The sequence below is a fragment of the Pongo abelii genome, chromosome 13, assembly GCF_028885655.2.
Source record: "Pongo abelii isolate AG06213 chromosome 13, NHGRI_mPonAbe1-v2.0_pri, whole genome shotgun sequence".
Taxonomy (NCBI): Eukaryota; Metazoa; Chordata; class Mammalia; order Primates; family Hominidae; genus Pongo; species Pongo abelii.
In genome coordinates this window covers 116,051,168-116,065,787 of record NC_071998.2, presented here as the reverse complement: position 1 = coordinate 116,065,787, position 14,620 = coordinate 116,051,168, and the positions used below count along the sequence as shown (strand labels likewise).

General features: G+C 36.1%; 1 protein-coding gene across 11 annotated transcripts in view; it reads left to right on the top strand.

Annotated features, from left to right (window-relative positions):
• The window catches only part of NR6A1 (nuclear receptor subfamily 6 group A member 1), a 254,198-nt gene that overhangs the window by 2,561 nt on the left and 237,017 nt on the right, over positions 1-14,620 (top strand). Inside the window, exon 1 of one of the 11 annotated variants that reach the window (XM_063714432.1) lies at positions 7,652-7,962. The exons of 8 other annotated variants lie outside the window; for them this stretch is intronic. In XM_063714432.1, the coding sequence (XP_063570502.1) occupies positions 7,866-7,962 (97 nt within the window). In that variant the 5' untranslated portion in view covers positions 7,652-7,865. Of the gene's footprint in view, positions 1-7,651; positions 7,963-14,620 lie in introns of those variants that run through there. 2 more of the 11 variants (XM_054520601.2, XM_054520598.2) reach the window with 2 other exon arrangements.

Below are 14,620 nucleotides of genomic sequence, written 5' to 3'. Positions count from 1 at the left end.
GTACATTTTAAAGAACTCAATGGTAATTTTAACTCTTAATCAGATTTCTCATTCATAGTCTCATTTCCTCAATTGGTCAGAACCATTTGAAAGAATGTTATGAGCAATCCATTTAGACTAAGGTGGCTTTAATACTTTACATTAGTCTAAGTTAGTGGTACAGATGTTTTCTTTTTGCTGAAAATACAATGGGAACTTTTGGCAGCTTGATGGGCTTAAAATACACGAGACGCTAGACCGTTGTGGGATATTTTTCAGTGTAAAAGCTAGCATTGTGCAGTGTTTTACAATTTATGTTCATTAGCACTTATGAAGTTAACATGCTCACAGAAGAATTGGCAAAAATTTTTTTAAGTTTGCCTGTGGAACAATGGGCACAGTTTTTCTTTTTTGCTTCCTAATTAATATTTTTCTCCAAAAATATATGAAACTGCTTGTTCTGAGTAGAAAAGAAATGAATTATCTGTTTTATAATCCTAGTGACTGATTTCTATTTTATATGAACTATTTTCAAGAGACAACTATATAGATAGGGGGTCTTTTGGTCTCTGTCATGAAGAAATAAACTGGAGGTGGCATTTTAGAAATGTTTTCCTACCGGAAACACCATTGATGCTGAATTTACAGTCCTTTGAATGGTTTTTATTCTGTCAGAACAGAGTTTCTTTCTAGCCTTTTGATGCACCATCATCCTTCCAGGAATTCCCTGTGCTGACTGCGCTATTTTCAGTTGTTGCTTGTAGGTTTTCATAACAAACATGAACTCATTTAGTTGTAATAGAGGACTGCTCCCTTTTGGGATTTCAAAGGAAGATGAATGATTTGAGGAAGTGTATGCTGAATATTGCATTTGTTCATTTTAAGATAATGAGGGAATATACTTTTAAATATTTAAAGCAAAGGAAGGCAAAGGAAGGTTATAAGCCATTATAAGTAATTAAAAGCATATTTTATGTAATTACACTTTAGAGGAAATGGGGAGAAGTTCACTAAATAGCACGATGCCTTTTTCTCCTGGTATAACCATGCCGTCCAAATGTTTATGCTGGAAAATAAATTGGCAAATATTTCCCATGATGATTTAACTTTTCAGTTCTGTGATTGAAAAAATTAAGTTAATTCTGAGTTGCCCCAGAATTTTTTCCTACTCCCGTTAGAAAAAAACAGAACCAAAAACATGCTGTAGTACTGTTGTTTCTTAGTACATGCAGCACGCAGGTTTTTCTTTTCTTTTTTTTTTTTCTTTTTTTTGTAGCTTCTGTGACCTCCAAAGACGGCTAGGGTAGAAGAAAGGCGACAGTGAGCAAATTCACTGGTGATTTTGCATAGCTGAGGTGGGAGATGACCACATTTACAGTCTCCAGTGTACAAGCCACCAAATCATTCAGCAGTTCTGATTCATGTAACCAAAATATGATGACATGATTCCTAATCTATAATTCATTCTGACTTCTGTAGCAAAAAGGTGTATGCAAGGCACATGTGTTAGCACATGAAAGGGAGTTGGATGGGGAGCTAATGAAAAAAATAACTGCTGGTAAATTTCCAAAAATCATGCATTTCCATATTTTATTTAGAATTTCCTGGTTTCTCATTCCCTACTTTTTTCCTAGGGTTTTGGGGCAAAGGTGGAAAGTAGAGTTTAGATTAAAATACCACATTTTAGAATAGTGGAGGATGGTAGGTAGAAATGCCAACTGTTGCTGTAACATTGGTAAAGGAAGTTTCTTATACCACCCCTAGTGTTTATTGTGCAAGTTGGCTTTAAATTGCTAATGATGCTTGCATGTTTTGGAGCTTGGAGCTGTGTTAGTTTCATTTGTGTTAGTAGGAAGATTTAACACTTCATTTTTATAATTGGGTAGATATTATTTATTGGTTGTGTTGAAAAATTGGTCTGTTAATGAATTGTGTTCAGATGGCAACTTCTGGCTTAAGAATTGCATAAAGTCAGGATAGATTCTCCCACATTAGGAGACTTCATTGTCAGCAAATTCATCGAGATCTTTGGGGCTGGTCATAATTTTTGCTTCTTAAGTTTATTTTTGATTTATAGCCAAATTAATGACACTTTTCTGTTCAGTATTTTTTCCATGCATAATAATTAAGTTGAAAGTGACACTTGAGAAGATGTGTTTTAGAGTAAATTTTACATTGTTGGGTCAGTCTGTTTTTTTTAAGTAGGACAATAAAAGTGCCTTATTTCATGTGTAAAAACAGATTCTAGTCATGTGGGAAAAAGGTCAGAATTAGAAAAATCAAAGTTCTGAATCAACAGATAAATACGCTTGTATTTCAATAAATAATAAATGTGCTTGAAACAGTTTTTAACGGAAGGTAGCTATCTAATCTGCCCACGAGTAGTGATCTGATATACCCAACTCTTTGTAATACTTTGAGAGCATTTCCAAAACCAATTAAGTTGTGAAGGAAAATGTTTCTTTCACACTTCTGCATTAAGATCAACCTTAACTTTTTAATTAAAGTTTTTTTCCTGGCTCAGGTAATTTCTTAAGGGTTTATGGATGCCTTCGATAACTAGGGTTCAGAAATACCAGAATTATTAAAAATGAGCAAGAAAGTGGTTTGGTACTGAGCAGGTAATTTTTTCTTGGGTATTGAGCTTTTTAGAGCTAAAGTTTCAGATTCAGCTGAGCTTAAATTTAAAAAACGTCTCTAGATGTAACTTTGATGTACAGTATTTCTAGAATCCAGCCCAGTCTTTTGTTTATTGCTTGTTTTCCAACATGACTTGTCTTTAAGAAAAAGACAAGGGTGTTAGACTGTAACACCCTTAGTAAGTAATAGAAAATCAGAAGAAAACCACTGTGAGATGTCTAACCTGTTTTTCAGTATGGCGGAGAAATAGCCACAGGAAAACGAGGAGAGCATCATTTGAAAGAATAAAACATTTCCTACGGTATTTCGTTCTTCATTCTTTGTTACCTGCTATTAAACAGCAGCCTTTGTAGAAAAGCTTCTCAAAAAAACCCAGATTTTTTCAGTGGTTACAGTTATTTAAATAAGACTTTACTAGTGTAACCCGGTAATTCTAATTAACAGTGATTTAGTTTGGGAGCGGACCAGGATTTCCTCAGCCGGCTGCTGGGGAGCTGAATTGCTTTTTCCCCACCCCCAGCTGCACCAAATCTTTTGATCCCCAAGCTACAGTGGTTGTCATTTGAGAAAGCAAACTGAGAAAAAATATGTTGTGAAAATAGCCTACTTTGAAACTTCATTTGCATTTTGGAATTTTTGTTCTTAAAAAAATTATGGGAATAATTGAACTCCCAAATTTTTATCTTGACAGAAGCAAACTGGCCAAATAGAAAATTCCTGGATTTCCTAAATTTTTTTTTGCTTCAAAAATTTCGGGGGCTGTTTTAATATTGACAGTCACGATTTCAAAAGAGAAATGATTCTAATTGTAAATTCACAGGAGGGCTTCAAGTGTTCTGAGTTTCTTTAAGGAGGGGTGTGTTTGGGACAAATAAAGTTATGCAATGGAGTAGTTTTCATTCAGGGTAGTTTGTGGTTTCTCCATCAGCATTATATAATAAGCTCAAATACAGAATCACGGATTCTTATGTCTTATACTAAATAAACCATACAATTTGTTACATTAATAATTAACTTTAAAAAAGTGTCTTTAAATGATGAGGCCTTTGGATTCTAATTGTAAACTCTACACCCTTCAATTTGTTTACATCAGAGAAGCTATTCAAGCATAAACCACAGATGGCAGTAGCAGTATATTTTTCTGTTTCTGGACTGATTCTTGCCTTTAAGTTGGTGTCAGTTCTATGGGCCCTGTTGATAAGTCAGCTGGCAGGTGTAATGTTTCTAAAACCAATTCCCTGGGCAGCAACATGTAATGTATTCAGGGAAACAAATCCAGGCATTTGATTTGAAGATATACTCTGTGGGTGGTTTGACCCAGAATAATGACTTTGCACTCACTTGCCCAAGTGAGAAATTATTTTAAAAATTTGGTAATAGTGATTAAGGGAGTTGTTAGAGTAATAGCTATAGCACATTGGAATTGTAGTGGTATTATTAGCAGAGAATGTATCTAACAGATATTTGCTTGAACAACTATTTGCATTGTAAACAATTTATAACTCATTAAACATATACTGAAGATTCATATTTTGAGAGAGAAATGCACAACTAAATTCTTCATGTGAAAAAGATGGATAATCTTCCCAGCTTTTTATTTCCAGTTCCTCCTTACGTTCCTCCTTACATTTCATAGAATCATGGATTTTTAGATCTGTGTATGAGAGCATTTTGGAGGTCTAAGAGTGGGTTCTGCTTGCTCTTCCAACCCATCATTGTAGTGCCCAAATTTCTTTATTCTCTATTTTCTTCTAAAACACTGATGAAAAAAAGAGATGATTAATTAGATTTCCTGTGATATTTTATTTATGATGTTTCCTTCAGGTGTAATCCCATAGTTTAGAGCTCAGGAAACACTTTAGTAACAAACCTACCACAAAATGAAACATAGACTGATTCAGTGAAGGGAATAGCTTAATCATATAGTTTTTTTTTTGTTGGGTTTTTTTTTTTTTTTTTTTTTTTGTGATGGAGTCTCACTCTGTTGCCCAGGCTGGAGTGCAGTGGTGCGATCTCGGCTCACTGCAATCTCAGCTTCCTGGGTTCAAGCGATTCTCCTGCCTCAGTCCCCCGAGTAGCTGGGATTACCGGCATCCACCACCATGCCCAGCTAATTTTTATGTTTTTAGTAGAGACAGGGTTTCACCATGTTTGCCAGGCTGGTCTCGAACTCCTGACCTCAAAGTGATCCACGTGCCTCAGTCTCCCAAAGTACTGGGATTTGTAATCCCGACGTGAGCCACCGCGCCGGGCAGCTTTCATTTTTAAAACTAATTTTATTAATTCAAGTCCCCATTTCAATCATGAAGCTGTATCACCTTGGAAGAATTAAAAATTCAGTCTTTTAAAAATTCTTTATGCTCCACTGGGTCAGATGCAATGTTCTTTTTATTATGGCTAACTCCAATTTATCTGATTTAGTCTTTCTGTCACGAAAGAAAAGCTAGAAGACAGAACACTTCTGTGTAGCCTTGTGTACTTTATCCCGCTTCCTCATCCCTTGAATTTTAAAATTTGTAAACAAATAATGAAGTAGTACTCAATTGTATTTTCTGTCATTCGTTGACCATTCATTACTATTGTTTGTTTCAAACTTAATCTCTTCTCATTTATTGAGTCCTTAAATTTATTTATGGTTGCATCCAAACCAGTGATTTTCAAAGTGTGGTCTGCAAACCTCTGGGGGTCCTTGAGACCCTTTCAGGATGTTCTTAAATATATTTTAATCGTAATGCTAAGACATCATTTGCCTTTTTTACTGTATTGACATTTACACTGATTTTGCAGAAACAATAGTGAGTAAAAACTGTTGGTCCCTTACCAGAAATCAAGGCACAAACTGTATTAGTAGTCATTATATTCTTCACTTCCATGCACTTGTATTTTTTAAAAAGACTTTTCCACTTAATGTCATCCTTGATGAAGCAGTAAAAATGATGATTAAATCTTGACCCTTGAGTACGTGTACTTTTGATATTCTGTGTGACAAAATGGAAAAGTACATGCCAAGCACTTCTGGTGCAAACCAAAATGGTGGTTTTAAGACAGTGCTTGTGTGATTATGTTGTGATCTGAGCCAGCTACTTTTGTTCATGGAATACTTGAAATAATTAAACTATACTTGATTCAGCCTTGGGCATTTGGCAGACTATTTTTTTCTTAAACGAACAGTGAGTCTGTCATATCAAGGAAAACTGACAGTATTGGTTGCCAGTAAATAAAATTTGAGCTTTCAAGCAACAATTAGTTTTGGAAAACTTGTACTTGCCACTAAGAGCTTGACAGCTTCCCGATGGTTAACATCTTTTCTTATGAGATGGATGATGAAATTAACAAATATGATTTTCGATGTTATGAAATGTGTCAACATTTTGAAAATCTGAATATCTCAGTAATTCAGTATTTTCGAAAAGATCTGTGTGTGATATTACAGGAACCCACACAGGTAAGAGATCTGTTCAAAATGCCAGATTGATCAATGGATTTTAATGTAATGGATTACACATAGTTCATTGATATGGTTTTAAACTCACACTGAACTAACCTTTAAGAAAGTACCACTTATTGAGTTTTGGTGTAGTATCAAAGAAGACTATCCACAATTACTTTAAAAAGCAAATACTTCTTCCTTTTCCGATTATAAATCTGTGGGGCCAGATTTTCTGCCTGTGCTTCAACAACAACAAAAAATTACAATATACTGAATGGGTAAACAGGAGATCTAGCTGCTAGGATTAAGCCAGATATTAAGGAGATTAGCAAAATGTAAAACAATGCCACTTTTCTAATTTTTATGTTTTATTGGACAATTTTATTTTTCATAAAAATGTTATACTAACGTGGATTTATTAAATTTATACTAACGTGGATTTATTAAACTTAAATGGATTATTACATATTTTAAATTTTTCATAGGTTTATTTTCCAGTATGATAAATATCAATAGACAAAGCCACGTAAATATCAACCCTTTAGGGTCCTTCATAATTTTTAAGAGTGTAAAAGGGATCCTGAAGAACACTCAGGCATAAATATATGAGAACTCCAGGTCTAAATGAACTAATGAAATGTGTAAAGAAGATGGTGACTTCACCAGATACCATTAGTAGTACTTTTTTACTTTGGAGTTTTCTTACTTCCCTCGATAATTGAGCTACTTTTATTGAAAGTGAGTTCATATCGTTTTTGCTTGGGAATACATGAAATGTGTGGTAGTGCACTCTCACTGAATTCTCTGATAAAGCTTTTGTTACCTGCTACATGAAACCTGTTGCTTAACTGATAATTGTCTTGTGGCAGCAGTTTTTCAAGAGAACCAGTTGCCTCACCAAGGGTAGACTTACAATTGTTGAAATAAATCTGACAACAGAATTTCTTAAGAGTCATTGCTATAGAATAATGAACAATTTATAAGAGATAAAGATCCTATCGTGCTTTTTAAAACTTCCATCAAGAATAGCTTGCTTATTTGCTTTCCTTAGACATGTTTGGCTTCATTGAGTCTTAGAGTTGTGATTTCAGTAATGCCATTTTGTAAATTGGTTTGCTTTTAACCTGGTTTTCACTGAGATGGTAATAAAGTCTGTATAGGAGAGGCATCTCTTCCTCTGGTCGAAGAATATCCTTTCCTAGTGTGAGTAACATTTTAGTGTAAGTCAATTACTGTGTTGTTAAAGAGTTAGAGATTTACTCCTTAGGGTAATTGCTAGGTAGAGCTCATCCTGTAATGGGCTTGCTGGCTGAAGAAATGTCACATAACAATGTGAATAACAAATAAGGAGTTACCGCATCAGAACTCAAGGTGAAGCTTGGGTAGGTGATGAAAGATCAGTGAGATAATTATTTGGGCTTCCTTCCTAAGAGCTCCGTAATTATCTTGATATTCTTGGAGTTTCATGTAATATACCTTTGAAAACATTTTTGTGTTCTGTGGGGATTGCAGCTTAGTCATAAGAAAATACAAGCCTTTCTTTTATATCTTAATGTTTGGATTTGAAGATTCACATGAAATCTTCAATTGCATTCTTCAGTTGAGTTAAATTGCTTTAATTACGAAACCTAATAACGGAGACAGATTTGGCTTTTTTCTTCCATATTCTTACTGTACTCTTGAAATCTAACCTGTCAGGAGACTTCCTCTCTCTAGTCTTGGAATCCTTCCCCCAAGATGCCTTTTTAGCAGGATAATAAACCACCTGGGGGAAGCCCCCCATTGACATGCATTTAGAGGTCTTTGTTTTTTGGAAATGGCAATAGTAGTCCCATCCAAGGAGGAAGGATTTTGGTTAGATGGTGTGAGGCAAAGAGCAGGGACTCTGGAGTATGGCCTAACAAAGATCACAGGTATGCGACTTTGTCACTTGACTTCTCTGAACTTTAGTGTTCTCATTTAACATTAATAGCTAATATTTACATAGTGTTTATAATCTAAACACCTTATGTATATTTATCGTCTGAACTCTGAGGTAGGTGTTTTATCCCCATCTTACAGGTGAAAACTGAGACCCACAGAGTTTAAACCTCCAGATTTCGCAGCTAGTAACAGCATTAATAATTTGTTTCATAGATTTAACATCCCCTCTTCTCCAATATACTCTGACATTTCTGAAATTGACTGTAGGGTTATAAGGATTAGAGACAAGGTCTGTAAATTGCCAAGCATAGTATCTGCCTAAAAGCAAAAACCTGAGAATCTGGGGCATTTATCTATGTTGGAGAGGCCCAGAATTCAACTTTTATTGATTAGAGAGCCAAAAAGACCCACTCTTAGAATTGCAAGTGACTTTTTTCTTTTCTCTCATGTTGGCTTTATTTTATTTTTATTTTTTTTTGAGATGGAGTCTCATTTGTCTCCCAGGTTGGAGTGCAGTGGCGAGATCTTGGCTCACTGCAGCCTCCGCCTCCCTGGTTTAAGTGATTCTGCTGCTTCAGCCTCCGGAGCAGCTGGGATTACAGGTGCCTGCCACCATGCCTGGCTAATTTTTGTGTTTTTAGTAGAGACGGGACTTCACCCTGTTGGCCAGGCTGGTCTCGAACTTGTGATCTCAGGTGATCTGCCCGCCTCGGCATCCCACCACATGTTGGTTTTTTTTTTTTTTTTGAGATGGAGTCTAGCTCTGTCACCCAGGCTGGAGTGCAGTGTTGTGATCTTGGCTCAGTGCAACCTCTACCTCCCGGGTTCAAGTGATTTTCCTGCCTCAGCCTCCTGAGTAGCTGGGATTATAGGTGCCCACCACCACGCCCAGCTAATTTTTGTATTTTTAATAGGGACAGGGTGTCACTGTATTGGCCAGGCTGGTCTCGAACTCCTGACCTCATGATCCACCCGCCTTGGCCTCCCAAAGTGCTGGGATTACAACCGTGAGCCACAGCCCCCAGCCTCATGTTGGTTTTAATAAGCCTTTGGCCAGAAAACAATTTTGCCAAATCAGGGACGATCTTCAGTGAACCCAAGGGGTGCTAAAAATGAAGGTGTTTTGAGTTACTCAAGGCAGGAGTACAATGTCTTTTATCTGTATCCTAAGCACTGAGAATTGGTGTTCCATGAATATTGAATGAATGAAAGAGGCAAGTCAGGAATATGAGCCTTTTGCTTATCTCAGAGTCCCTTGCTGGTAGTCAAAGTAAGTCTACAAAATATAAGGGAAAGGAATATGCTTTTCAGCTACTTGAGGAAATTGGGGCCAATATCTAAGTCAAGCAGTGTGTTTAAGCTAAATCCAAGGTTTGATGGGCCCTCCTGGAGCTAGAATGTAGTTTCTGTTTGGAAACATGGTTCTCCTGTAATTTAAAGTGACTAGATACCCCAGATTAAGACGAGATGGCCAATAAACTAGTGGCTGTTTGCTTGACTGTATTCGGGAATGCAGCTTAGGAAAAGGTGGCCTTTGTCCCGTGTACCTTTTTAAAATTCTGTCACACAAAAGAAATATAAGAGCTAGGTGTCCAAAATTTATAAAATACAGAAGGTGATTTCCTATTGAAAAGAGAGGTAGTGAGAAAGATGTAAAAGAGGATAGGTAGTGTGGGTTAATAGATTATGTTAGCAAAGTAGTTTGAATAGGAAAAGACTTCAGAGAGGAGCCCAAACATTGAGAAGTTATGAGGCCCAGGAGATACTTATGCCTAGGATCTGATTCTAGCTCTGTCTCAAATGCATGTCTCTGTGGGTCCACCTATAAAAATGGAGGAGCTAAATTAGATAATCCCTGAAAGGATTTTCCAGGTTTATGATGGAATGAATTGGGCAAAACAGGAAGTTGCGATTTAGAAAAGTTCTGCCTAAAGCAAATATCTGTGGTACTCACTGCCCGCATTCTCTGGGATGATTTTGATTTCAGATACTGTTCAATCATCCCTCTAAGAATGTTTACATTTACCAAACTGTTTCCCTGTTCTGCTTTAGAGCACTTGGCTGCTTTTAAGTCTGTGGGATCACATAATTTATCTGTAAATTTCATTTTTTGAGTCTGCCTTATAGAAATGTTTACAGTTACAGTTCTGATGTTATGATAATTTGTAACGTAAATTTGAAATAAATTATGGAGTATTTTTGTTTTTTAAACAAGATCACTTTTTTCATTTATAACCCCTCCATGCCACACTTTCTCTTTTTTGAGTACAGTTTCATTCGCTGAGTCAAACTCATAATTAATTTTAGAGTTTTTCCTCGTTCCTTGTAATGGGATATTTATCTGCAAAACTCATTCAGCATTAAGAAGAGTGCTGTCTTCCTAAGATTAAATGCGCTTCATTTGAGAACGTTGATTCATTAAGGGAAATTGCAAAACAGAAGGGAAACTTCCTTAAATGCTACTGGTCTGTAAAAAGGGAACCCAGCAGGAAAGGGGAGAGGTGCATGGGGGAGGGGTGAAGTGAAGAGTGTAGCAGGGTAGCTGCAGTTGAAATATTCATCAATCATTTTACTGGCACCAGGAAACCAATCAGCCTTTTAGGGAGAGAACTTAATCAATCACCTAATGTGGGAAAATACAATTGCTTTCCCACAAAAAAATATTCCCTTTCTTGGTGACAGATCGAATCTGAGAGATAATTTGGTTCCCTGGAATTCAGAACTGACTGCAAGCAGTTGCTGAAAGTACTGCTGTGAATAAGTGCATTTAACATTTGGAGATAAAATTTCCTATCTGCTGTGAGCCTTTTCAAAATATTTCAAAATAAGTTTGCTTTTCATACAGTGGGCCCATCAAAAAATAAATACTGAGCAAGCCGAAGTGTGTGAAACACTATAAATTTATTCTCCAAAGCTAGTTTCAGAGCATAGATAAGGACTCCTGGTTGGAGAATATCCGATGTTTCAAATGCCTTGTTTGGAAAGCAGGGTTAAAGCATTGTCTAAGGAACATATCCTGGGAAACACAGTTGGAAGTGCTTGCATATAAATAAAAGCAGGAGAGATACAGCTGCATCGTATATTTAGGTTTTAAATACTTGTGATTTCTGAGGGTCTGTCTGTGCTTGAATTGCCTGTGGCCCTTAGGTCCTTTGGTTCTTAGATGTGAGCTGCTTAAGAATCCAGTGTTTTAAAAATTAATGCATGGTCACTGAAGAGAATATGGAAAACGAAGGGAAAATAACCTATAATCCTACCACTAAGCAACTTTCATTAAAATTTTCTTCTAGACCTCAAATCCAAGGTTTTTTTTTTTTGCATTTTTTTAGTCATACAGTATATACTATTATGTTTTCTGTTTTTTGTTTAATTTTAAATGTTTTTTCTCCTGTTATAAACTTCACTCATTGAACATCAAGTTATTTGAAACTTTCGATAGCTGTATGACAGCCCATTGTTTTTCATTGCTGGCCATTTAGATAGGTTTTATTTTTTCAATGTTATAACTGCTTCTCACACCATCTTGTGTTTGCTTTTATCTTGGCTTATTTTGGGGGATAATTTTGAGAAGTGTGTGTCTATCTCAATGTACCCTCACCAACAACTACTTTAATTTACACTGAGATACCTTGCATACCAACATCCAGGGCTGCCAGCAGTCCTTATTTATTTTAATAAATGCCTGGTGCTTGAGATAGATTTTGAGATACTGTGGGTAGGCTCTTTGCTTTTTATCATTTTGGGGAGAGACAGTCATTCCCCCCACCCCGCCCCTTTTTTTTTCTTTTTGATTCTGGCACTAGAATGTTGCCCTGCACCCTCATCCTAGCATCTCCAGCCTGGTCAGAGCTGTGCTTAAGGACCCTTCTGAGGCTACCTTCTTTCTTATAGATATGGGTGAATGGGTGGCACGGACACCCTAGAGCCTTCTCTGGTTGCCTCTAAAAATCTCGGGATGATGAGTTGATGTGCGTGTGTCTTCTAAATACAATTATATCATCTCCCACAAAGTCTTTATTGTGTCTTGAGACCTACATATACCTGAGTGTGAATAGAAATTAAGTACATGCAGAGAGAATTTAAACTTGCATTCCTTTAGAAATCTACATTGGTTCCTCAGTGGCTGGTTTCTATCCTGATGCTGTGCAGTGTTTGATGGTGAAAGAATCTAAATAAATCTTATGCTAATTTGAAGGGCATTCACAGTTTTTAACAGGTCTGGTTTCAGAATGGAAATAGGAACATTTTGGGAATCCAGCTATCTATACATTTTTTTTATTAAAGCATAAGTCATATTTGCTGAAATTAAAATTAAGTAGTCTTTAGACATTGTTAAAGTTTATGTTGATTGAAAGTAAACATGAACGTTTGAAGATCAGTTGCTTTGCTGCTTTGTGCTCACCACTGGTGGTCAGAAACTTGTAATTTGCCAAGACAGGTTTTATAATGCTCTTTAATAAGAAAATGAATAAGCCAGCTGCTCTTTCTCCCTCAACTATAGCAAGTACAAACCTCCTCAATTCCTGGTTAGTAATTAAAAGCCTTGAGATGACCTTGAATCTAACTGAACTACAAAAGCTGTCTTGAGTTAAATTTATAGCTTTTGTCAATTTCAAAAGAATTGTATTCTATTTGCTAAAACATTAAGCGTAGCCTTGGGTGTACATTGAAGATCAGAAATAATTAATAAGAGGTACTACTAAAGTGCAAAGAGAAGCCTAATATGGGCTACAAAAATAATTCAGTGTGTCATCTATTTGTTGATCATTTAAAATATGTACTTGAAAAGATTTAAGAGAGGGTGGCATTTTTCAAAGTGTCATTTTATGCTATTCAGATTTGCTGAAAAGATCTATCTTTTCCCCATCTTAACATCAAAGAGGTTTTTGAACCCAGTGGGGAATCAGAACAAATATTTAACAGTTTTTAAAAAGTAACAGTTTAATTGATTCTTAAAATATTTTACACAGTGGGAATTTTGTTAGTGAAAGTTTCTGATTATACTCAGGCAGTGTAAAAGTAAAAATATTAATGTTTTAAAAATGCTTTATATATGAGCCACATTTTAAGTTCTATGAATAAAGAACTTTTCTGCTTACCAAAAGGGTAGAATATATTCGCAGCTGTTTAGAGAGCCTTGAAGTACTATCTTATTGATAGAAAGGACCTTGACATTGTTGTTATAAGAAAAGTTAGGTTTTATGTGTCAGTGGGTCAGATAAGACATGTCTTCCAGCATCATAAATGTGATAAATCCCTGAAGAGTCCAGCAGTAAAGCAGATAGTTTGAGCAAGCAGTAAGGTGTTACATAGATCTTGCAGATTTTAGGATTATTTTAGTTTTTACATTTATTTAATGAGACTAACCTAGTCACTCTTAGATCACAATAATGAAATTATATGCCAGTGTGCTTGTGAATGAAGCCAACATAATGAAAGGAAAAAGTTGTTAATACACAGCAGGGATTGCCAGTCTGAGAGTCTCTAATGGAAGTTCTCAAGCAATTTCAGTTCTGATTTGATCTGAAATCGTGTGAGCAATAAGGTTGTTCAGGGTAAATAAAATGAGATCTCTGAAATACTCTTTTGCCTGAAATATTTCCATTTAGTCTTACGGTAATGTGACTCAACCTCTGAAAAGCAGATCTTTGCAGAAAGAAGTTACTTTAGTAATGGTAGACAAACTTCAGCAGTGGGAGGGCAGGGGTTAAAAATTATTTCAGCAAATTGGTAGGATGTAGTGATAACTAGGTGCATTAGAGCCTGAGCTTTAACGTTAGACTTGGGTTTAAATCCTGTCTATTCTTGTGATTTTTTATGTATTTTTTTGACAGTTGGGTGGAAGGGGGGTGGAGATACTGGGTGGAGGGTAGCTAAAAGGATGTGGAATCACCACATTGATTATTGGAGAATGAAATGAGGTAGTTTATGGAAAACCTGGAATGTAGCTATATTACTTTACAAAAGTTTGACTTAATTTCCTTATCTGTAAGTAATGTTAATATCATCAATCTCATAGGTACAGCAGACCAGTTTACCACAATCCAAGTCATTGAAAACCAGTTTCCCAAATGTTCAGTTTACCCAGTATTCCATTCAGTAAAAGACAGTTTGCTGAATCTAATCTGTAGACCTTACAGAACCCGTTGTTAATCTCCTTTTACTTAAATGCTCCCCGCCATTTTTTTCCTTTTTCTTTTTCCCGTTTCCTATACATCATTTCTCCCTCATCCCCTGCAGCCCAGACAAGGATGTATATTTCTACCAGCAGAGGTCCTCTCTGCCTCAGCTCTCTCCAGCTGCAGTGTAGAGACAAATTGAACATCTTGAAAATGCTGGTATTCCAATGGTCAGTTCTGACTTGGCAGAAATCCTTAAAAGGTAATTAACTGTCTCATCAATATGAATTTTTATAAACTGTCCAAATATTTAAAACAAATTTTTGACAAATTTAGAGAATTGGCTATTTGGAGATTTGGCAATTTGGTCAGTTGACTTGGAATTATCTCATATAGGTATGGAAAAATTTGGCAATATATGTAAAATAAAGTGCCTATTACTACACAATGGTAGGACTATAGTAAGTACTCAGTTGGTTTTCCTTTTCTTGAAGCATTCCTACTCTGAGTTAGAACTCGTCCTCCTTCT